Source organism: Molothrus ater, chromosome 16, assembly GCF_012460135.2.
Source record: "Molothrus ater isolate BHLD 08-10-18 breed brown headed cowbird chromosome 16, BPBGC_Mater_1.1, whole genome shotgun sequence".
Classification (NCBI taxonomy): Eukaryota; Metazoa; Chordata; class Aves; order Passeriformes; family Icteridae; genus Molothrus; species Molothrus ater.
In genome coordinates, this window is record NC_050493.2 from 2,434,103 (window position 1) to 2,458,080 (window position 23,978).

The 23,978-nt window shown below is 48.8% G+C and overlaps 1 protein-coding gene across 3 annotated transcripts in view; it reads left to right on the forward strand.

Moving 5' to 3' along the window:
* The window catches only part of TOM1L2 (target of myb1 like 2 membrane trafficking protein), a 56,756-nt gene extending 36,026 nt beyond the window's left edge, over nt 1-20,730 (forward strand). The window contains exons 12-16 of one of the 3 annotated variants that reach the window (XM_036392100.2): nt 1,671-1,746; nt 4,805-4,870; nt 12,343-12,402; nt 14,899-14,935; nt 15,467-20,730. In XM_036392100.2, the coding sequence (XP_036247993.1) occupies nt 1,671-1,746; nt 4,805-4,870; nt 12,343-12,402; nt 14,899-14,935; nt 15,467-15,615 (388 nt within the window). In that variant the 3' untranslated portion in view covers nt 15,616-20,730. The remainder of the gene's footprint in view (nt 1-1,670; nt 1,747-4,804; nt 4,871-12,342; nt 12,403-14,898; nt 14,936-15,466) is intronic. The other 2 variants (XM_054516502.1, XM_036392101.2) reach the window with 2 other exon arrangements.
* The last annotated feature ends 3,248 nt before the right edge of the window (nt 20,731-23,978 follow it).

A 23,978-nucleotide genomic window follows, 5' to 3' on the forward strand; every position in this document is an offset into this window, starting at 1 on the left:
AAGAAATCCTTTGATCCCTGTCAAGTGATCTTCAATAAAAGACACACTCAGGTATTTTTCTTCCATATATTATTTCTTGCCTCCTGGCTTCACACATTAGAGAAAGTAGTCAGAACATCATCAATGTCTTGTCTCAAGCTAGGAAATGCTGTTAAATAGTTTATCAAAAATTTAGAAAACTCGAGCCTACAAATTTATTGGGCTCTTTTATTTGCAGTTATCAATGTAGCTATTGGTACTGCCTCAGCCATGGTATCAGAAGAAATTCTGTCATGTAGAGGGGTAAGCCACCACTGGAGATTTTGGGCTGGGAGCCTTAATGTGCAGTTAGAAAGGAGATGCATTGCAGGAGAGATCTAATCAAGGTCCCTCTGTCTCTTGTGCTAAATGAAGCACAAAACTACTCTTCCCACCCGTACCTAATGGAACAAGGAGCACAGATCATCCATGATTTCACAAGGGAGGGTTGCTCTGTCTTCCCTGGATTGTGCACTGTATAAACAGAGCAGCAGGGAGGAGGAGAGGCATGAGTGTGACTTGCTGTGGCGTGTAGGTGACAGCTCTGGGTGTGAGAGCTCTGGGTGCTGTGCTCACAGCTTGGGAGAAGCCAGCAGGAGGAGGAGAGAGGGCTCCCCCTGCTCAGGCCCCCCCTCCCAGGAGCTGATTTATGGGCACGTGTTTGTGTCTGCTGCAGCTCATGGTTCACCACTGTGCTCTGTGAGATGCTGCTGCTGCCTCTGTCACCTGACTGCTACATGTCCCTTTTGCATTGCAATTTAAGAAGCTTTTAACAGCTCTGTAAATAGTGCATTCCTTTGTCTGCTTCACTGCAGTTGCATCATTTCATCTCTCTTTGAGTCTCGCTCTGCCTTCCCCCGATGCACACAGCAAGGTCAGGCTTCCAGATGTCATCTCCAAGTCTTTGTTAAACATAATCTGCAATCAGGCCTCTTTTCACAGTCCTGCACTTGCTCCTGGACATTCTTAGGGTGCCTCGTGACCTGTTTGCCTGCCTTTCACAATGCTGATATTGCTCTCCTTGCTTCAAGGTGCTTTCCAAAACTGATGGGTGGTCTTTGTACAGAGCAAGCTCCTCTCCTTAGGGTACACACAGTACCCTCCCAAGTCTTGTTAAGAAAAAAAATGTGCTTTTTGTTCCCAGGGGAGTAAATCAGGGTATCCAGGGTATTATTCTCCTATAAGGAAAGGCTGGGAGAATTGGGATTGTTCATCCTGGAAAAGAGAAGGAATTGGGGTGACCTAATTCAAATACCTGAAGGGAGCCTACAAGAAAGATGAGCAGAGACTATTTACAAGGGTCTGGAGTGACAAGACAAAGGGGAATGGCTTCAAACTAAGAGAGTTTGAAGGGCTAAATTGATTATTGGGAATAAATTCTTCCTTCTGAGGGTGGTGAAGCACTGACACGGGTTGCCCAGAGAAGCTGTGGCTGCCCCATCCCTAGAAGTGTCCAAGGCCAGATTGGACAGAGCTTGGAGCAGCCTGGGTTGGTGGAAGGTGTCCCTGCCCATGGCAGGGGTGGAATGGGATGATCTTTTAGATGATCTTTTAACATCCCTTCCAATCCAGACCTTCCTATGATTCCATGACTGCTGATGGGTGACTGCTGGAGTTTCTTGCTAGTTCTGTGGTTTGCTCTTCTCTTCCAGTGTGACGTACGAGGACCCACAGGCTGTCAAAGGACTGGCATCTGCCCTGGATGTTCGGAAACAGAACACAGGAGGGGTAGGTCACAGCTCTGAGTTTTGTTATCCACGTGGAATCCGAGCTGGAGGTGGCTGCTTTGACTGAGATTCTCATTCTGTATTCCAGCAACGTGGTAGTAATGGCTATTTTGAAATTGATATCTGGGAGCAAGTACTTGCTCAGTAATGATCTCTAAAGGGATGCTGCACTTCAGTCTAAAAGACTTCAGAATCATAGTGGGTAAATTCTCCTGTGTCCTTGCAGCTGGAATCACTGCTGAGAAGAATTAAATGGGGAATATCCTGTGAACACTGATGTGCATTGGCTTGGTTTGGTTTTGCTTATAAAAGTCTTAATCTACTAGACTTTGCTTCAAGTGCATGGTTACACAAGCAAGTTACAGGGAGAGAAATGATGCAGACATTGAATGCTTCACATTCCTTGCCATAGCTGCCCTTGCTTGCAGCCTGTTCTGTCTGCCCAGGGCAGGCTCTTGCTCTCTTGTGTGGGCAGAAGAGCTCCATGTGCTGTCACCTCACAGCAGCTGACACTTCAAACACGGGTGAGAGAGCTTGGGCAGCTTTGTCTGCATCCCTCACTGAAGGCAGAAGTGAAGGAGCTTTCAGATCATCCCTCGACCCCTTTCTACCACCCTGCTTTTAAAAACTGCTGCTCTTTTGTACACAGCTGTGTGAGAGTTTTTAGAGGACAGAGCCAGAGCCTTTTCCAGTCCAGTTTTGGGCTGTGATGACCGCTAGGGAGCACGGCAGAGCCAGCTAGCATGGGAGAGCCAATGCAGTGTGCACATGCCTCTCACCGGGGAGATTTGCCTCCCCATGCCTTGGCTGATCACACCCTGGTTCTTTCATGAAGTGGGAGTGCTCTGGGCAGCTAGCATGCCTGGCAGCTTGTGCTCCAAGCCAGGGAGAATTTGTGTTGGGAGCCAGCTGGGGTCAGATCACAGCTGCCTGCCTGCCCAGGCCATCATTCAGTGGGAGCAGGGCCTCAGCTCTCACAGAGCATCCCCCACCCCACAAACCTACCTGCTTCTTCCTGTCCCTGTCCTCCTGCAGGAAGGGCAATTTATAACCCAGGTCAGCCCCATGACCAGCTGGAGCTCAGCCCCACAAAATCTCATGGCAGCAGTACTGAGGGAAAAGGAGAAGCATGAGGAGGCAGAAATATTCCTTCACAGGAATTCCTGAATCCAGTGTGACATCCCAAGCCTCCAGTATCATTGAGCTGTTACTGGCAGGACCTGGGGAAGGATTTGAGATCCTGCTCTTTGTTCCTGGCTAACCAAATGCAAGGGGTTTGCATTTATCTGGTCAAGGGGGCTGTATTCCCCCCGTGGCCTCAGGGTCATGTCTTTATTTATTAACACTTTTCTTCCCAGCCAGTTCTGCTTTAGGCACCAGCACAACATGTCATTCACACCAGCAGAGCTGCTGCTGTGCCCCAAGTGCTGTCAGGTCAAAGGGCTGTGGCTAAGCTCATCTGAAGGTCAAAGTTTTTTGGGGTAAATGCCTTTTGGGTTGTGGAACTTGGGGCTATGAGATGTCGAGACTTTTGGCCTCTTTTCAAAGGACCTAGAGACTGTAACGTGTAATCAGAAGAGCTCGTTTTGAAATGCAGTCGCTCTGTAATTGGTAAACACTTTTTCTCAACTGTTGTGAGGCTTGTGGGTGTCTCTTCTTAAAGGAAATAAAAATTAAACTCTCCTAAAGTTACCAGCCCCAGCATGTGTAGCAAAAAACTGGCAGTGCTCAGTAAACGAAAAGACAGGCTTTAATTTGGGTAGAGCTAATTTAAGAACAGCTCTGGGGAGGAGCCAAAAGCTTTGCAACACATTCTTCACACACGTCTCGTTCCAGCACAGTTGTCCAGTGGCAGAATTCAGCACATCCGACGTTTCTAATGCAGTCATTCTCAGAATGGTCTGCAGAGACGGGGCTGATCACGTGGCATTAGCTGTCTTTTAATGTGATTTAGCAGCTGGAAACAAGATGAGCTAAAAATACACTGTTTTCTTAATATTGCTTTTCCATGTTGGGAATTGCTTTTGTTGCCACTGAGTTGTTGCATGATCACAACCGGGAGGAGAGGTGTCCAAGAAACAATTCTCTGCTGTTACACAGAGAGTAGATGAAATTGGAATGATTTCCCCTTTTTTTTTTTTCCCTCATAAAATGAGACATAAAAGATTGCAGCTGATTCTCCATTACCTGTGTTAATGGGGACAGGGAGGTGTCCTGTGTGTGCAGGTGTCTGGGGGGGTGTACATAACACACCAGTGGCTCTCTGCTGAGCTCACCCAGTCCTGGGCTGGAGCCACTGCACTCTGCTGAGCCCAGACAAGCCCCTCCAGAGCTGGAGATGACTCTGCATCCCCTGGCTCAGGGAGGAGGTGCTGAAGGACACAAAACCATCTTAGAGTGTTGGTGATGCTGTGCCATGCAGTCTGCAGCCTGCTCAGGGGAGCTGGATGCATCAGCAGTCCTTTAACCTCTGTGCTTTTCAAGAGGGGCAGTTTGAAAGGCTGCCAGGACACTGCAGCAAACTGCCCTGACTTCCCTCCACTCAACACCATTGCAGAGCTGCTGTGCTGTCTGTGTGGGGCACAGTCTGTCTGCTGAGGTCAAGGACATGAGCAGGGGGTGCTGCAACCCACAGCCTCATAAACAAGGGGGACTCCACAGACTGTGACACAAGAGTTTCCAGTGCAGTCTCACTGCCTGCAGTAGCTTGCACAGCCTCACTTTTCCTTCTTCTAAGAAGATGACAAACATCAGCCTCACTACTAGCCAGTGATTGGTTTATTTTATTATTATTGTTTTTATCTTTAAGGACATCATGGAGAGAGTGCTAAAACACTGTGAACTGTCTGTAGGAAGTGCAGAATTCTGGGTGAGGTCTGTCCCCTTATGGACAGAGCTGACAGGCAGAGGGGGACACAGCTGCTGCCAGAAGCTACTGTAGGCAACTCTGTGTGTGTTTGTGTGTGTCTGTGTATGTGAAGTTTTTAACTGTTTTATTACTTTATCACGGGTTGTTGCTGTGGTTTCTCTCTTTATGGACCTTTCTGTTCTCAACACAGAGGAGAGGTAAAGGTGGGAACTCAGACATGGAGCCCATAGACAAGTGGCTAATTACACAAGGAATGGTGAGGACTTCACCAGTGAAGCAATTCCTCCTGCCCACCCCAGTCCCTGACCTAGAATAACCATCCTCCATTCACCTCTCGTCCTGCCCTGTTGAACCGCTTCAAATCGGACAGTACAAGGAGTTTATTTCCCACCTGCATCATTACCCGGGGCAAAGGGAAAGATTTGCACCAATTTCTGCTTTATACAGCACAAAGACCTGTAAATAACTGAATCATTTGTAGGATCCCACGTCACCTTCAGAGGAGGCCTGGGGATCCAATTGGTTCCTTCTACTGTCTTGATTTATTTATGCAGTATCCACTTTTCGAGGGATAAACACAAGTCTCATGGATCTTATTCATAAAGAGGACATTGCTATCTGTCTGTAAAGCAGCTTTTTCTGGTAGTACTTAGCTTCATGGTCTGGAATAAACATAGGGAAGTTGTAGGATCATATTGAATTGAATTGAGTAATGTAGGGATCATTCTTTATGCAAGAAAGGGAATGGGAGAACTGCTGCCCAGATTGGCATCTTCAACCTCACTGGCATTAAGAATCAGACTCCAAAAGGCACAATAGTGTTTCTGGCTTTAAGGATTTAATTCCTGTGTCTGGTGATGCCAGTGCCTTGATAAAATCAGGCTTCTGAAGATCACTGAACCTGTGCACATTCTGACCTTGTTTGAAGTTGTCCTTCATCAATGTGCTTGCAGAGAGAAGTTCAAAGCTTTCCTTAGGTGCAGAAGCCAGAGGAAAGGAAAAATACCCTCAGCTATGCCTTAAAGCCAAGTTCTAAGACCATTTTTTTTTTGGACGATGTAATCCATCATTTTAAGTGTTTGAGATTAGTACCAATAATGTGACCTAACTGTAGAAAATCCTCCTGAGACAGTCCTGGCTGCAGCTGAGTTCAGAGAAGTGCAGGGAGAATTCCCTTTGCTCTGGGGTGTGCTGGCAGGGCAGCATGTGGGGCTGGGCACCAGGAGCAGGAATGTCTCACTCCAGGGAGAGCCCTGAATGCCCCAGACTAAGCTGCCCAGTGCTTAAAAAAGAGAAACATCCCAGAAAACTTAAGTTTAGAAAATCCAGAGTGTGCAGTATCTACTCTGTGAAACACTTGCGTTTATTCTTCTGGATTTAGGGCTAATCCAGATTATTTTTCAGGGCCAGCTTGGAAATTTGGCAGAATTTTGCACAGCTGGTGCACACACAGTGATGGGCCAGGTGCTGTATCTGCCTGCCCAAAAGCAGCCCCATGGCTGCTCACACACGTGGATAAGCCCACTGTGGGTACCTGTCCCTGGGAGCCAGAGTGTCATTTTGGTGCTGTCAGACACCCACAGCTCACAAGGTGAGGGTGAAAAGCTGTAAAATGAGCAGCAGTGTCAGCTTTGCCTCGGATGCTGTTGGCTGTGGCTCACAGAGGCTCTCGCTGTTCAGTGGCTCTGTTGCAGCCAGGGGTGTGCTGTGCCACTGTTAGATGTTCATCCATAATGAATAATCCAGTGATTGAGTTAGTTCTTCTTCTTTGCCTTTCCACTGTTTACAAGAGCGGGGGAGCATGAAATCAGCACCCCTGCTGTTCACACCACTCACACCACTGCTTTATTAAAAAGCAAACAGCATATTCCTTCATTGGCTTGTGGTTATTCAGTCTGGAAAAAGGATACTGCAGCATTCATGGAGGCATATGGATTTGGGGAGGGAAGGGGGCCTGGCTGTCAACCAGTCACTGCTCTTACAAACCTGTCACCTTGTTTGTATGCTAAATACAAGAGAGAAATACCTAAAATAAAACTAAACTAATCATTAACTCTGTTTCTCTCTTAACTGGCTGTAGTTCTTAACAGTGTTTATTAATATGACCTGTAGCATTTACAATGCCAGTGGATAACTAGAATCCCAGGTATGAACTTGATGTGGCCACTCTGTGAGGTACTTTTTGTATTTTGGTGAGGAAAGGGGTGAGCTGACACTGCTGTTCCCTGAGCCTGCACAACACTGAGACCACTCTAAAGGAATTCTCCACCTGCCAGAGTGGTTCTCACATCCCTCACGACCTGACATTGTTCTCTACAAGCTGTGATACATTTCAGCTTTGGGCTGAGTCCTTCCCACTCCATTTCTCTGCATCCCAGTTCACCACACACCTTTGCAGTCTCTGGCTCTCCTCTCCCAATGAATTTGGTGGTGTTGTTCTTGTTTCCAGTTAACTTGTGGCTCAGTTCTGCCATCAAGATGATGCCAGAACCTTGGAGACAGACACAAGCCACACTTTTATCCATCTCAGCTCTACTTACAAAACTATAAAATAGACAAAATTATATTGGCAGAATTTTTTTCTGGTTTTTATATGGTTGAGGGATGGGAGGTGAGCTGTTCAGTGGCAGATCTGGGTTTTGCAGGTCTCACACAGGGGTCTGTATCAGCAGAAATCAGGCACAGACTTTACCACAGAGCCACGTTTTAGTGCAGGTGGTCTCAGTTCCCTTCTCATGAGATTGGACAGAGATTTGCATTAATATATTCCTTTCTTAGAATAATCTCTCATCCCACTCACATACCAAATGGGTTATTTGTTATGAAAGTGAGAAGTAGGTGTTGCTTAAGCCACCATGTTAGGACATTAATTGGGACACTGGCAGGGGAAGGATGAAACTGAACCAGAATTCACAGAAAGTGATAAAAACACCACTCAGCATTCTATCTTGACTGTCAGCAGCATGCCTGGCTAGAGAGGAGAGCCCTCTTTGTAGGGAAGATAGGTGAGTAAAGATTAAATGAAACCTCTGTTAATTAGTAACCAAGTGGGATGCCACTATGTGCCTTCAAGAGAGAGATAGGATCTGAGATGTGGAAATGACTTGGGTAACATGAGACTGTTGAATAACATCATCTTCTTGGAGACTGAAGTGCTTGAACTGTGGATAAGCCCAAAACCAGACACGTGAAGATCTCATTTCTTCCCTGTGCTGGGACCCCTCTCCCTGTTGAAGGCAAGCGGGAGCTTCCCCTCCGCCGAGGAGCACGGGGGTCTCCTTAGGCAGCCGTGGTGTTTGCAGAGCACTGTGCAAGGACAGCCCAAGCCCTGGTGGCAGTGGCAGTGGCAGTCACATGCAGATGGGCTGCTGTTGTACAGCTGTCAGAGCCTGGCTGTGCTGGGGACACGCTGCAGCCCAGCTCCTGCCCTGCCCTGCAGGGTGCAAACACACTCAGGAGTAACCAAGGAGTTCATTTAATCCTTACACATAAAGTCAAGCGTGGCCCAATATTGAGGCCAAGCAGCTATTTCAAGATGACAACAGCTTTAAATAGATGGTAAGGCTGTAGTAGTAAGCTGGAGTAACCTGCTAGTGGGCTCCTAGTGCTGCTGTAGGAATGACAGACCTTTACTACTGCTAACCAGCGAGGGGGAGTGAGTAGCAACTAACCCAGAACTGGTGTCAGCTTTGTTAAACATCTAGAAAGAAGTGGAATTAACTAAGCTATTACAAGGCAGTAGTCTAGCAACAATTAGCATAAACCTTGTTAAACATTTTAAGAACATTAATGAGCTCACCTAGAGACCTGAATTGTCATTTCATACCTGCTTCTTTTCCAGTGGGATCATTTTTAATAGAAATAAAATGTGATAATAATAACCTTAAACGTCTTTTTAAGGGTAGAATATTGGATTTTATGACTTCTGAGGAAAAATATTGGCAATACTCTTTGGCTTTTGATTGCTAGTGGGAACATCAACACAATCTAGCTTAGATAAGTAGGAACTTGAATTCCAGGTTCCTGTGGGTTTTGTGGGATTGAGCACTCACTTTTGTTCTCCCAGCCCTCCTTTTCCATTTCTCTTTCAGGACTGTTGAGATGATCCCATTTGTAGGATTTTCCAAAGACTAAATAAAAAAGGAATTTAAACAATCAGACCAGCTTTTAATTAGAGCCAGTTACTTGAAGTACCCAAAAATATTTTGTGACTTAATTTCCATTTACTGTAAGTATAGACTTAAAAAAAAAAATCACAATATCTTTATACAAACAGCTCTTGCAGCCTGCACTATCTGGGGAGCTCTCTTGCCAAGACTGAAAGCTTCACTAGACCATGCAAGTTTGCATAATCAAAATATCAACAAGGCAGTGTCCCATTCCAGAGTTTTTTCCATGTAGTCTGTGGCAGCCACTGCTGCTTGTTCCCAGAAACTGTTGTCTTTTTTTAAGGTGTATTTTTATATTGCCTCTGTTGTGATTTAGGGGTTAGTTATAACAAAATTCCCCTGCACATTTTTCAGTTTAGGGCTTCTGAAAGGGGAAGACTTGCCAAGTACCCAACTGACTGGCAAAACCTGAGCTTCTCTGTACGTTCTCTTCTCAGTTTAAAATGAAAAATAAATGTTACAATGTTATCGTTAAAATAATTTAAAATTTCCAGTTGCTCTTTGAGAGTTTCCTCCCTCTTTATTCTTGAACAAATTAAACCTGACACATGTAACCCATGTTTTATGAGGAAATGGGGCTCAGAGTCTTAGGAAGGTAAACTGGAAGTTTGTGCATGGAAGGAGCAATAGATAGGAACCCTCAGCACTTCTGTGGGTGTGCTGGGAGACAGGGAAAGCTTTTTAAAAGGTCAGTGCTGAATAGCAAACGGCTGACACACTCAGATGTTTATCTTACAGCTTTGTCTGCTTCTCTGCAAGAAGTGCTCTTGCACTTCTGAGGGCTTTGTTTGTTTGTTATAAGTAGCTGTAGCTGAAAGTAGAATTCCTTTTTTTGCTTTTTTTTATTTCCATTTTTTTACAATTCTTACGAAACACCACAGCACAAACTCTTGTGCTGCTGAGCTGTTCTTCGAGGACTTCTGCAAATTCAAGAGTCCCGTGATTCTCAGGAACTCAGTACTTGATCAGTCATCTGTCATGTTTTGAGGATAATCAAGATTTGAGCTGCTGTTCCTTCTAATACAGGGGCACAGTACTGCCACACTTTTTAGAACAGCTGCTCTTAATAAAATCCTTGAGTGGTTTGGGTTGGAAAAAAAGATCATCTCATTCCAACCCCCTGCCATGGGCAGGGACACCTTCCACTATCCCAGGTTGCTCCAAGCCCCATCCAACCTGGCCTGGAACACTTCCAGGGATGGGGCAGCCACAGTTTCTTTGGACAACCTGTGCCAGGGCCTCCTCAGCCTCATAGGGAATAATCTCTTCTAATATCTAATCTAAATCCACCCTTTTTCAGCTTAAAGCCATTCTTCCTTGTCCTGTCACTCCAGGCCTTCATCCAAAATCCCCCTCCAGCTCTCTTGGAGCCCCCTGTGTTCCTGTAAATTTTATTCACAGAAAAGGAAAAATAAACCAGGTTTTTCCCTCCTCCCTTCCATGCACATGTTCTTATCCTTAGAGAAATATGAGCACCTTTCTGAGCTGCAACCCAAGCAACAGCTCAGAGGCTGCACCTTCCACAGGGTTAAGCAATACAAGAGAGAGGCAGCAGTGCAAATTCTGCAGTAGGTTTTAGGTTGCTGTAGGATGAATAAAATCATTACTTTATATCTCTGAAGCCAGTATTTTATAAAGCTGTTAAACCAAGGAGACAGTTTTACAAGATGCAACTTGTCCTTGGGAAGGAATGTGTTGGAAGGTGCTTAGAGCTCTTCCCTTGTGAGTGGCCAGCTCACTGTGATAGTGTTGTGTGTGCATGATTCAGGAAATCAGAAAGGGACAGTTATCCTAAATCTGGCCCATTCCAGAGGAAACTGCAGGAATTTATTTTCTGTTTGGGATCTTTATGAATTCACTGGAAGCAAAATGACATCTTGTACCTCTGACCCTGGGGACTGTCACTTTGTCCAGTGACTTGTCAAGTCAGAGCCCAGCCACCTTCCTGGTGGTGCTCTTTGGGGGAGATGCTTTGGCTTGAGCTCTGGATTTCTTGGACACAACTAACCCACTTTAGCACACCTCACCTCAAGCAAGGGCTTAACTGGCCTCCTCAGTACAAAGGGCCACTTGATTCTGTGAAAAAATTCCTGAGGAGCTTTGCTAAACAGCCTCAGCCTGTGTGATCCAGCATCTGTCCATCTTCCCCTGCTAGAAATGCCTGAGAAAACTCCATCTCCCAGGAAATTAATCTGCAGAGCCTCTTCCAGCTTTTCTTATTGAATCACAGAGTCATTAAGGTTGGAAAAGACCTCCAAGACCATCAAGTCCAACCATTAACCCACCACTGCCAAGGCCACAACTGAGCCATGTCCTAACCACATCCACAAGGTTTTTTTATCACTTCCAGGGTGGGCAATTCCTGTGAGAGGCTTCAGGCAAAGCTGTGGAGAACCCCTGACACCTTTTCTGCCTAGGAGAGTCCCTCTAACAGTGCCAGGTCTCCTCCTGCCAGCCCTGCTGCTCTGCTGCCGTGCCCTGGCCTGGAACTCGCATGTCTGACATTGTTTTCCATCTATTTCTCAGGTTGTCCTTACCAGATCTATTGTGGTGTTTTCCTGTTTACCTCGGCAGGCCTCTGCTGTATTTAAGCAGTGTAGTTAAGTCAGGAAATTCTACACCTAATACTCAGTAATTTCCCTTTGCTGACCCAGTTACCCTCAGCACTGCGGGACACCGCTGCCCTTCAGCAGCCTCCGTGCTGCCTGTTGTAATCACACTGGTATCATGACCAGTTCCACTGCAGGAGCAGAGGCAAGCCTTCCATGCCTGACTGTTAAACTATCCCTGGAGCCTGACCTGCTCTGGAGAGCCCTGCTGCAGCTCTGGGGCTGTGCTCTCCTCCTCTGCCCCATCCTCTTCCTCCCTCTGTACTTTGCACTGGCACAATCTGGGCTCTGCTGCCAGGGGTCACCTTTGGCAGAGGAATGGGAACTGGGAGCTGGGACAGTTTTGCTTTAAACCCTTGTGCCAAGGCTTGCCAGGGCTTGGTGGTGTGGTGGGAGGAGGATCTGGGAGGAAGCATGACTGTACCCTGGGCTCTGACTTCTCCACCTGCACGGAAAACCAATTTGTTTTCATAGGAGTGTTGCCTGAAGACTTTGAGCCTCTCTTGTTTCTAACCCTTCACTGTGGCTAATACCCATTTTAAAAAACAAAAGGTGTAAATTTAACATTTCAAAACCTAACTGATATCCAGTATTCTACCCTTAAAAGCATTTCACGATCAAGATTAGAATCATCAGTCCATCTTGATGGTTTTAATATGTGGTCGAGAAGTTACTCATCTTACACTGGCATCCAGTCACGTCATTCCCCATAATCTTTCTCCTTTTTTTTAGCCTTGTTGTTCATAATTTCCTTTCCAAGTTGTTTCTTTAATTTGAAATGCCATTTATATTTTGTTGCCTTCTTTTTTTTTTTTTTCCAGCACATCTTACATCTTTGTTTTTGTTTTGTTTTTAATCTTATTTCTGGCGTTTTCCATCGCTCTGTGGCCATGATTGTGGATGTGTTTTGGTTTTTGCCTGCCTTGCTGTTCTCTCGCTGCACTCCCTAGATCCCTGTTGCACAGTCCTCTGTCATGGATGACATTGAGGAGTGGCTCAGTACCGACTTGGTGAGACTCTTTATATTTTCATTTTTCACTTGCACGGGTAAATTTCAATGCATTGCTGAGTTCCTGGTACTTCTCATAGCAGGAAGCAGTGAAACTTCCCAAACAGAGAGTTTGGTTCCCTTTGAAGGAATATCTAAGCAGAGGAGTCAGGGTCGTGTTCAGCAATTCAATCAAAACACTTTTTTTCTGAACTGTTTTATTTTCCCTTCTGCATGTGAACATCACAGAATAGCACATGTTCCAGAAAACGTGGGATTGTGATCCTCAAATAGGGAAGCATTAAATATGGCCTGAATTTTTCTTAAAGTCCATGTTTAAAGCTTCATTATTTTAGACAGGATCTAAGTTCATGCTTATGTTGAGGCATGCTTTTAAGAGATGCTGGATCAGGGCTTAGATTCCTTTCAAATCAAGATGTCTTTGTTAAACTGGCAGGCAATCGTAACATGTTTCATAATAGTAATAATAAAAATTTATAACAGTCTCTCTTCAGTGTTTATAACTTTCACCTAAATGATTATTGTCTAGTAATTATTAAACAAACAAAAAGCAGAACTAAAGTAGCTTTGCCTTCACCCTGGAGTTTGTTTTGCTGTCCCAACACACACTTGGTTTAAGCAGGATAAACTAGTACACATTTATTCTATTTTGGTTTTTTTCAGTGTAAGCAAATGACTCAAATCAGCCAAGTGCATTTTGGGGGGTGGCTGGTGGGCTGTGTTCACATTGTTCTTTTCAACGTAGTTTTAGTGAGCTGAACTTGCACTCACCATATCCCCAAGGATCATCTCCTTCCATTCTTCCAGCTTGAGGCAGAAACTCCCAACTCCTTAGGGTGTCCCCCAGCCCCTTGAGCTGCCTGCTCAGCTCCCAGCTGGGAGCTGTGGGATTCAGCAGAGCTGCAGGCACGCTCTGGCACGTCAGCCCTGTGCTCTGGCACTGGAGGAGCTGGCTCTACTGGAAGGAAGAAAATTCTCCAGCTCTCCCGAGGTGCCTGGAGTGCTTAAACAGATTCCAGGTTCAGTGTTTGATTTTGGCAGACTGACTGGCTGGCTCTGAAATGTCACTGGGTTCCAGCTGCAGGTAGGTTTGTCAGGCCTTGCTACAGGAGTCACTTTCAAATTTCATTACAAACTGGCCTCATTTTGTTAAAGAAATACAGTAAATGTAGCATGTCCACTCTGCTTAACCAATAAACTTTTGTCTTTGCCATTTAAATTAATTTAGAGGGAGAGGAGATCTGATGGAGAGATATGGAGGTAGCTCTGTGCATCTGTCATCCCCAGCACAGACTTGCTCAAAAGGAACAAAGCAGAGAAGTGTCCTAGAAATGCCTGAGCAAGCCTGGGGATGTCCCTGGGTCCCCATCCCAGCCTGTGTGGGTGCAGCAGAGAGATGCCTGTGAAAATTTGGACTGGATTTTTGCTTTTCACTCTGGATCCCCTCCTCCTTGTTTTGTTAACAGCTCATTTCAATTCTCTGCTTCCCAGGCAAGGAAGCTGCAGGTTAGGTTAGATAATTGATATTTCCTTACCCTTTTTTGGGGTACACTGGGACAAACAGCAGCTCTGCCTGTGAAGAGGCTTCTGTGTGAACCTTTGGAAAGCTCAGTGCATTAGGAGCCAGGAGATGCTCAGGCTCCAAAATGTGAGGACAGTCAGTGTGATCCCACTCCTGGTAGAGAAGCCAAGTATAGACAAATACTTTACTTTTTCAAAGCAGTTTCACCATGAGGTTTTCAACCAGTATTTTTACCCATCTTAAACATCCTGATAGATTGACAAGGATGCCTATCCCTGGACTTTTAATTTTATTATTTGAAAAGCACATTGAAATGCAAAATGCACAAACTGGTGGAAATGCAGTGACCCTGTGGCATTCCCAGCCTTTGATTCTGATGGACAAACACCAGCTGCTGTCAGTATCCTTCATCCAGCTCACCCCAGTCTTGTCTTTGTGCAGCATGGGCACATGAAAGCTGCTATATTTTTGTATGAAACCCAAAACGAACTCTCACAAGAGGAATGTTGACCCCAAACAATTTTGCACGTGTCCTTTGTCAGCTAAAAGGGCATTTTACTTGAAAACACAATGCAAACCGCAGTCCTGACTTTTTAAAGGACTGTATGACAGAAAAGATGCCATCTGGTACAGTGTGTGTGTGTGACTCACACAGCTCAAATTTGGACCAGAATTATTGTCTGAAGGGGAAACAGCGCTGGACTGACATTCAGATCCAACAGGGAAAGCTTAGCTGTCCACCAGCAATCTTCAGAGGCACCTCAGTGCTCGTCCTCCTGCTCTGCAGCACAGTGAAATGTCAGTCCCCACTGGCCTCCCGAGGTGGGAGCCCTGTGATTTCCCCAGGTCACCCTGCTCCCATGGTTAATATGTGGAAACAAGTGGTGGAAACTGTCCAGTTGTATTAAAGCTGGAGGGGATGACAGGGAAGGGGAAGCAGTGCCTGTGCTCATGTGCCTTTTTGTTCCATTGCAGAAAGGCAACGAACTGGAAGAAGGAGTGACCAGTGAAGGTAAGCAGAGATGCCCCTGGCTATGAGCCATTCCCAGGTTAGTGCTCAGATGGAATTTGCTTTGATCCCTGCTGAGATGCTGCTTTCTCCCAGCCTGATGTTCCCCAGCAAATGCTTCCATGCTCAGAGAGGCAGGAGGAGAGCATTTCACAGCAAAAGGTTCATATTTATGGTGTGGGGAGCCCTCCTGGCTGTAAGTGCTTCCCTGCCATCTTCCTTGGCTGTGCTCTGTGTTTGTGCCAGCAGGAATGTGTCCCCAAGCTGCTCAGCCCTTTGGAATGATGTTTCCCTGGTTCTGTCACAGCCGGTGGCATCGTGTGGGTTTGATTCCAGCTGCTGCCTGGGCTCGGGTGTCTCCAAGGACGGCTGTACCCTTTCCCGAGGAAGTCAGGCTGTACCAGTATTCGTGCCCGCAAACACAGCCCGACAGGATGCCAGGCCCTGGAATTTCAGCCCCTGCCAACCTCTGTCCCTGGGGCCAAACCCACGGGCCCCATTCTTACCTGTCTTCCTTCTGTTTTTACATTGCAGAGTTTGACAAATTTTTAGAAGAGCGAGCCAAAGCGGCGGAGATGGTTCCCAACCTGCCATCCCCTCCCCTGGAAGCCCCCACCCCTCCGACAAATCCTTCCAGCAGGAAAAAGCAGGAGCGCTCGGAGGACGCCCTCTTTGCACTGTGAAGGTGGCGCGGAGCCGCCCTCCCTCCCGCCCCTGTGCTCCGCCCGGCCGATGTCGCCGCCCGGCCACTCTGTCCTCCCACAGTCCTTGGCTAACAACGACTCCCGTCCCCCCCATTCCATAGTTTGCTTCCCCTTCCCTCCCTCCCCAAATGATCCACCCCCACGAGCTGACTCTTTCTATTTAAATCCAACACTATTCCTGCCAGACCACGATTCTCCAGCACTCGCTTAATCCCCTCCTTCCTGTCCCAGCTGCACAAAACCAGCTCTTGATGCTGAAAACCCCTTCAGAATGCACGAGTACGTCACACTGGGCTGAAACAAAAGCCCAGGGGGAAGAGAGCAGCCTTGCCCTTCAATTTATGTAGGGATCATCCTCTTCTGTAGGCAGGTCCTGCCAAGTAGACGGCTCTGTCAATCAGCATGTAATTGACTGAGCTGGAATGTTCAGGAGGAGTGTGTCTTTATTTTTAGATAAAATGTTAATGTATTGGCTTTCGTGTTGGATTCGACAGCAAGGAACAACTGTTCCCCTTTCAACATGTGCTTCACAAGTTAAAATCCTTTACTCTCCCACTCACACATCTCCTGGTACCATATGGTGGTCGCTTTTCCCCACTTTCTGTGGCGTTTCATTTCTAAATCTCACAGGGTATTTTTTGCCTTGTGTTTTATCTGGGCTTGCTCTAATTTGAAGCAGTCTGTTGGCCATGTCCAGTAGCTCTGGCAGTTGATAAGGATGGAAAATGCTGGGCTAAGTGGATGCTGTAACGATGGCACAGGAAGCACCTCGTTCTTTGGGAGACCATTCTCACACAGGAATTTTCCTGGTGTGTTTGCCTTTTAAAATAGCTTGGTTATTTTCTCCTTACCTTAGATTCCTTCTTTGGTGACTCTAGAGCTCTGCATTTGGTGTAAACATCCGTGCAGATGGATGGGACTTGCTCATGGATTGGGTGTGAACTGAGCTTCCTGGATTCCCTGCCATGCCTGGTAGGACAGATATGCTGGTTCTTGGGGGTAGGGATGAGGAAAAGAGCAAACCTCAGAGGTTTGTATGGAACGCTGAGAGAAGTGGTTACCATGGAGGGATTAGCTGTGCCAGCCTGTGCTGGAGGTGAAACTCCTCATTTCCTTCCAGTTTTAGGCCTGAGAAAGTGCTGAAATGATTGTGACTGTGCTATTTGTAATTTTTGGAATGTCTTTTGATCCTTCTGCCCTTCATTAACTCCCAGCTCCTACGGGGCTGCAGTCTCTGTGCAAGCAAACATACTCCCTTGCTTGCCAGAGGCATGGCCAGGATTCCTGCTCCTCTGGGGCTGCCAGAAGGGATTCCAGCCTGTGTGCCTGCCTTGCTGGGCTGACAGGCAGAGCTGGAGCAGGCAGCTCCAGCCATCGCCGCGTCCCCCAGCGCGTTCCTTGGGAGGAAGCCAGTGGTGCAGGAAGGCAGGATCAAAGAGAGAGCTGAGCAGTGCATGGCAGGAGAATCTCCCATCCTGACAGAGAGGCACTTTATCAGCTAAAAGCCCATGCAGGCAGCAGGCTCCAACCCCTCTTCCTCAGGGTGTTCCTTGGCTTAGGCAACCTCCTTCTGACCTGACATGTCTGAGCTTCCCAGGATGCTGATGTGTGTCAAGCTCTCTTGAAAGTTGTTCTAGGCCAAGTGATAGAAGCTTTTATCTGAGCATAGCATTTTATCAGCCCATACCATACTCTCTGAGGACCACCCCCTTTGGGATGTTGTGACACACAAAGCCTGTTACCAAATGTCTGATTGCAGCGCTGATGGACTTTGACAGCGGACACATTAATCTTTGAAGGGAAATGTTGTTTGGTGCAGGATTTCCAGGCCATCCCAGGTCAGGTTTCACTCTGTACTCTCCCTGCTCGTTGTCTTCTCTGTCCTGCCCTGCCTGTAGCCTCTTCCAGGATCCCTCCATATGTAGCTGGGCCCAGGCAGGGCTGTCCTGCCACCCCTCTGCGCTGATGTGGCACCTCATCACTGCTCTGTGTGGCACAGCTTACAAATGGACAGGAAAAACCAGTTTAAGGATGGAGATAACTTGGGGATCAAGCTTTTCTCCCCACTTGCTGGCTGTCTCTCCAGCTGAAGCCCTCCTGTGTGGGTCTGCAGAGGCTTTCTCCCATTCCATCTTCTCCATGGCTAATGGAACACTCTGCCTTGGCTGCATTGCACGCTCCTGCTCTCACCCACTGCCCTCACTGCTCAACACAAGGTGAGCCCAACGCTCAGGGATTGGCACTGCCAGCTTGCTGCAACATGTCAGATGTGGCCACCAGCTCCCAGAAAGCTGAGGAAACTTCTGTGGCAAGGCTGATTTGATTTCAGACGGCATCTGGGGATGGCCTGAGCAGTCTCACCAGCACAGAATGAATTGCTGGTATTCCTGTCAATGCAGAAAGCTCCGTGGGTGTTTTAAGTGTGTATTTTCTCTTCTAAATCCTTGAAACACATTGACCCTGTAAATGGCCACATCAGGTGATTCTAAGCATGTTAATCCAGCTTCCCTGCCAAGCCAGAGGTGATAATCGCATTGCTCAGGCATGGGGACACTGTCAGATGGTGCAGAGTGGCACGGATGTCACTGTCGCCAAGCCCCATTTAATGCTTTTTTCTGTCACACTAAACCTGTCCTGGGTCCTCCAAGGTGTTGCTTTAGGGAGAATCTGGTCCCTTTCTGGAAGATTCTGCAGAGCTGTCGGTGATTGCTCTCTCCAGCTGGGAGGAAAAGAGGTGGAATGAGAATAGGCTGGGGCTGGGGGGGAAATACAGAGCATGTGTTGGCAGAGCTCAGGGGGCTCTTTTGGTGTGTGCAGCCCCAGGCAACCCATGGTCCCTGCTGACATTCTGCATTATCCTCTGGAAAGCTTGCAGGTGCCACCAGCACAAGTGGTGGCTTTGCTGGAAGTAGGGCAGCTCCCAGGAGATGCCTTCCTAGGGAGGAAATGTACTTTTGGAAGGACCCAGGATGGATCTGGAGCCCAAATCCACCACACTTGACTCTCAGGGCTGGAAGCACCAAAGGGAACAGAGTGTGGCAGAACAGGTGGTTTAGCCCAAAACCTTCTTTAACAAATACAAGAGCTACGCTAGAGCTTCCCAAATATCCTGTATCAGGATCTCTCATCTTCCCTGTCCTCTTGCGGTCTGCTGAAAACCGGAGCAGTGGGAACTGTTTGAGGGAAAGGGAAGGGGTTTTTCACTTCAGGGGACCAACTTCTTGATTTATCCCTCCTCTGCTTTCACTCTTAAGTGCTTCCTCTGTGCAAGTGGGCAGAGGACTCATGTGGCTCCAATGCTTGGGAGAACAGGGATGGAGCTGCAGCCTGATCCACTTTCCATAAGAAATAACCTCCCAGTGCTTTCTAGGCATATTAGGAATCACAGCTTGACACTCAATGACACTAAATTATTCTCGGGGTCCTTTGTAAGGTCTAATCGTGCCCTGTTCTAGGTTAAAATATTTATTTTGTCTATATATTTTCTTTCCAGTGTGTTTTTTAACCTCTTCTGTTAACTCTTCATGTGCTGAGATGTAAGGAATCAATGGTTTCTATTTAAATATATCCTTTGGGTTTTGGGTTTTTTAAAATTGTTCTGTGTAGATTTCAGCTGCATCTTCAGCAGGTGTAATAGGTAACAATGTGCTGTACAGACATTTAGGGTGTTTAGGGTGTAGGTAAGGCTCATAGGAGAACTGCTCATAAAAACGTAGCACGGTGTCTCTTAAAGGGAACAGCATAAATGCTGAGACTGGTCCTTACTGGGACCCTCACGTAGCCTCCAACATACCTTTTCCCTTCTGATTATCACAGCCTCCATCCCTAGGATGTGCTTCTCAAACCAGCTCTGTCATTCCCAGGGCTGGTCTTGCACCTCCAAGCTGAAGGATTTTTTTTAGTGAGGATTTCTCTTTGTTTGACTTCATTCAGCATTTTTTGATGGGGTACATTGGCTATTTCCACTTTAAAATGGAGGACTGGGAGCTGGCTGTGGTGGCGAGATGTTTCCCTCCAGTGGTGGAAGAACAGATCCGGGCCGTGGTTTCAGGCCCAGGGCAGGGGTGATGGTCCCTCCCAGAGCAGCGCAGCCTGTCCCTGCTCCTCCATGCCCTGCTCTCCTGGTGTCACCTACAGAGACAGGATGTGCAGCCCAGGAGAGCAAACAAGATGGATTTCCAGCGCTCTGTTTCATCCAGTGAGTTGTTGAGTCTCCTGTGGTAGCTGGGAGCCCTGGAGTGGGAACTGTCTGTGCTATCTCCATTCCCGTCCATCCCCATCCAGCTCCGTCATTGTTTACCTCCTCAGGGCTGACCACAAGCCTTGAAGAGCCTCCCCTGGAAAAAAACCAGCTCAGAACAGTTATTTTTATGGAAATAGTGAAGCAGTGAGTGGATTTAGAGCTGTGTTGGAGGTAACCCTTCCTCTGCTGTGGGCTCCCACCAGCCCAGGAGACGAGGTGCCCACAGAGCCCCTCCCAGCCACCCATCCCAAACCACAGCCTCCAGAGCAGGCTGTGCCTGCCTGCTCCAGCCCCAGCTTCCACACATCTCCTCCTCCTCCTCACCTGGAGAGAGGTGAGGCTGTGTGTCACCAAGAGCCAGCTGGCCTTGAGCAGCACCGAGCTCTGCTGCTGGTTCTCTTTAGCCCATGGCAAACGCACTACTCCAGAATTCCCACCCTGCTCCGTGTTTTTATGAGTACGAGCTCCTCATTCCCTACACGTTCCTATGAGCTGTTGCTAACCCTACAAACGTAACCTGTGTAATAGCTTCTCTGTATATTACAGCTGTAGGCTTTCCAGATAAAAGTGGATAATATTTATTTACTGAAGATACTGGATATTTTTTTGTTTGGGAATGGGGTAGGGGGAGAGAGGGGACATAACTGTGTAAAGAGATTGACTATGTAAAGAGAAACAAAATACACAAGAAGCAGAGAAACCCAACACTAAAACATCACTGTATTCAAGTAGAAGGTGTGTCCGTTAAGGATGAGACAACTGTATTAATCTGCCATTGTTTAACTTGCTCCAGAAATCATCTCCTTGGTTCCTGCATGTGAGATATTCCAATAAATACACTGTTCGTGTGAGCTGGGGCTGCTATTGTCTGTCTGTCTGTCTGTCTGTCTGTCAGCTGGGGACTCGCTTGGCTCCACTGCCTGGCCTGAGCACAGGGGACGTGTGCAGCCCTTGAGTACCCACCAGATGTCAAAACTGGGAGTCCTTGTTCTCCTCCAGGAGACAGAACCTGGATATTCCCATTGGGAGAAGGTTTGTCCCCAGCAGTTGCTCTTTGTGTCACTGTATGGATCGTGCTGCCCTCGGTGCTGTGTTGCCAGTGCTGCTGAATTCGTGTCCCACTAAATTCTGGCACATCTTTGGAGGTGGCATCAGGCAGACACATGGGTGCCACCCTGGGTGCTCGGTGGGATGCCTGCCCACCTGGCAGGGCTTAACTGATAGTCCTTGGAGGGCAACTGTGGGTCACCCCCCTGGTGACCTGAAAAGAGATGGGTGATGTTCCCAGCCCATCCAAGGGCCCCTTTCCTGACTCATCAGCCAGGAGTTTGTTCCAACATCCCCATTATGATGGCAGGTTTGATAGGCAGAGAGGGAAGAGCACCAGCTTAGGAACCCCAGAGAAGTGGCATTGGCCAAAACCAAACCAGGCTGGCAGAATGGTGCCTTCTGTTCTGCACGTGGAGATCCACCCTGATTGTTTAAATCTGGGGAAGGGGGTGTGGAATAGCAGGAATAGCTACAGGGTTTCCCCTCCCTGTAGCTACATATTAGCATTACACAGCCCTGCCCCAGCTTGTTTACCCCTCACTGATCATGTGCCCGGCTCAGTGTGGGATGCATTCAGGGAGGCTCCTGGCCTGGATCTGCTGGGAAAGGTGTGCAGCTGCTGCTGCTGCCCTGACAGGGCAGAATCACACAAAAAGCACCGGGTCGGAAATGTCCAGCACTGTGCAGGAGGGGCTGTGGGAATGAGGGCTGTGGGAGTGGGGGATTTGGGAGCAGGGGCCGTGGGAGTGGGGATTTGGGAGCAGGGGCCGTGGGAGTGGGGAATTGGGAGCGGGGGCTGCTCCTTCCAGGGACTTCACTACATTGTCCTCTTCAGCCCCACAGTTACACTCATGAAGGAAAGATCCCCCCAAATTCTGCCTCCAACAGGGGCCAGAGTGGGTGCAAAGGGAAGAGTTTAAGAGCAGCACAAGCACACAGGACTTGCTTTTCCCATGTGTGCCCCTCCAGCCTCTGGTGATCCAACTCCCCGAACTGAGCCCAGGTTTGTGGACCCTGATGGGATTCTCTTCTCCCAGCCTGCTCCCACAGTGACCATGCAAACTCCCACCATGGGCTGGGGGCTTCCACACATCACACATTGCCCTCCACCGTGGGCTGCTGGCTGGGCACAGAGCATGGCACTGAGCCCCGCGTGGGCAGAGCCTGGGGCAAGCTGAGTGCCACTGCTGTCTGACATTGGGCAGCAGGTTTGGATGCCAGTGCAAATAGGAAATGACCACAGGTCATTTACCTTTCCCCATTTAACCCGAGGGTAAATAAACCTGGAGTGGGGGCTCCACTGGAGTGCCACCAAAGCTGGCTGTGCCTCCCCAAGCTGCAGTCCTCAGGAAGGGACAGCTGGCAAAGCCGAGTTACACGCAGTGAAGGAGAGAAGAGGCTTTTGAATCGGTTTGCGACACAAATTAATGATTAACGCCGCGTTCTGCCGGAGCAAAACAAACCCCGGGGCAGGCAGGATGCCAGAGGCTGGGCACGGAGCATGGCACGCTGAGGTGTGCTGGCAGGTGGGAAACAGCCGGGGGCTCGCTCTGGGAGAGCCCAGCTGGCCGAGCGAGGGGCAGCAGGACGGGGATGCTCCGTTCTGGAGCTGCCGCGTTCGGGCTCAGCACGCCCGGAGCCGCTCGGGGAGATGCTCCCCATGCCCGCGGGAGCCGCACCAGCCTGCCCGGCCGGCTCGGTAGCCCCGGTGGCCAGAGCCCAACCATGCCGGGGCCGGTTTGTTTTCTTTCTCATCCTGCGGTTTCCTCCCAGCCTGAGCTCAGGAAAACGTCTCAGCGACTCCGGAGCGACCACGTGGCCCGTCCGCCATCCCCGCAGGACTGACATGATGTAATCGCGGGCCCGGAGCCGTGATGCAGAATCACTCCACTCACATCGCTCTGCCTATTGGCTGCGTGGCCCTGGTCCTACGGGCGGGGTTTTCCCTGCTCCGCAACCCAGAGCACCCCCGGGAGCCCCACCCCGCGTGGAATCCATCGGCCCCAAAGCCGGCCCTGGAGCCGCCCGCTCCTTCCCCGGTGCGCGGAGGATGCTGAGGCTCGCTGGGGGAACCCAGGGGCAGGGACAGCATCACCGGTGGGCTCCCGGCGTCCTCGGACCCTCTGGATGGGATCGGGGATGGGGCCTGGCAAAAAACCAGCATTGCACGCAGGTTGTGCAAAAGTTAAGCTGTGTTTAGGTGTGTTATTTCCCCCCTTCTGCGTTTGTGTGGGTTTGTCCCTCTGCATCCCTCAGGGAAGGCTGTGCCCCGGATTTTGCATGGGTTATTAAAGGTCTGTGACCCCCATGCTTGCACAAGGCTGCTCTAAATCCACGGGGGCCACGGCACATCCATCTCCCCAGCCCTGGAAACCTGCCCTGTCCTCCCACAGCAAAGGGACTGCACCGAGGAGAAGGAAACGCCACCACCACGGAGCCTGGCTGCTCCACAGTGACCCCAATAAAAACGGGGGGAAGAAGCACAAGGGGGGGGGGAAGAACAAGGGGGGATGCACAAGGTGGGAAACACAAGGGGTGAAGCACAAGGTGGGAAGAACAAGGTGGGGAGCACAAGGTGGGGAAGCACAAGGAGGGAAGGACAAGGGGGGAAGCACAGGGGGGAAGAAGCACAAGGCTCCCTGCGTGTGCCACCGCGGGTCACGGCTCTCCCGATCATGTGGTCGCTGCTCCCCCAGTGGTGTTTGCTCCGGTCAGGGATGTCCGAGGGCTGATGCTGCCCCAGCTGCTGGCACTGAGCTGAGCCAGGATTCCCTGGGCTCGTCCCCAGCTCGGGCACAGGTCAGTGTCCCCAGATTGAGGAGGCTGGAGTGGGGTGAGGGTGCAGAGGGGACAAGCAGGGCTGTGCAGCTCCAGCTCTGCTGCCCAGCTCGGTGTGGTGCCCTGGGCTGCTCCGTGCCACACAGGGGGTCCCTGTATTGCAGAGGGGTGCCTGCTGTGCCACCAACTGGGAGCCAGTGAGGCTGAAGGGAAGTTTCTAAGGTGCAGCCAGGTTTAATGAATTCCTAGGAAGCCTCAGGTTGTGTTTGGT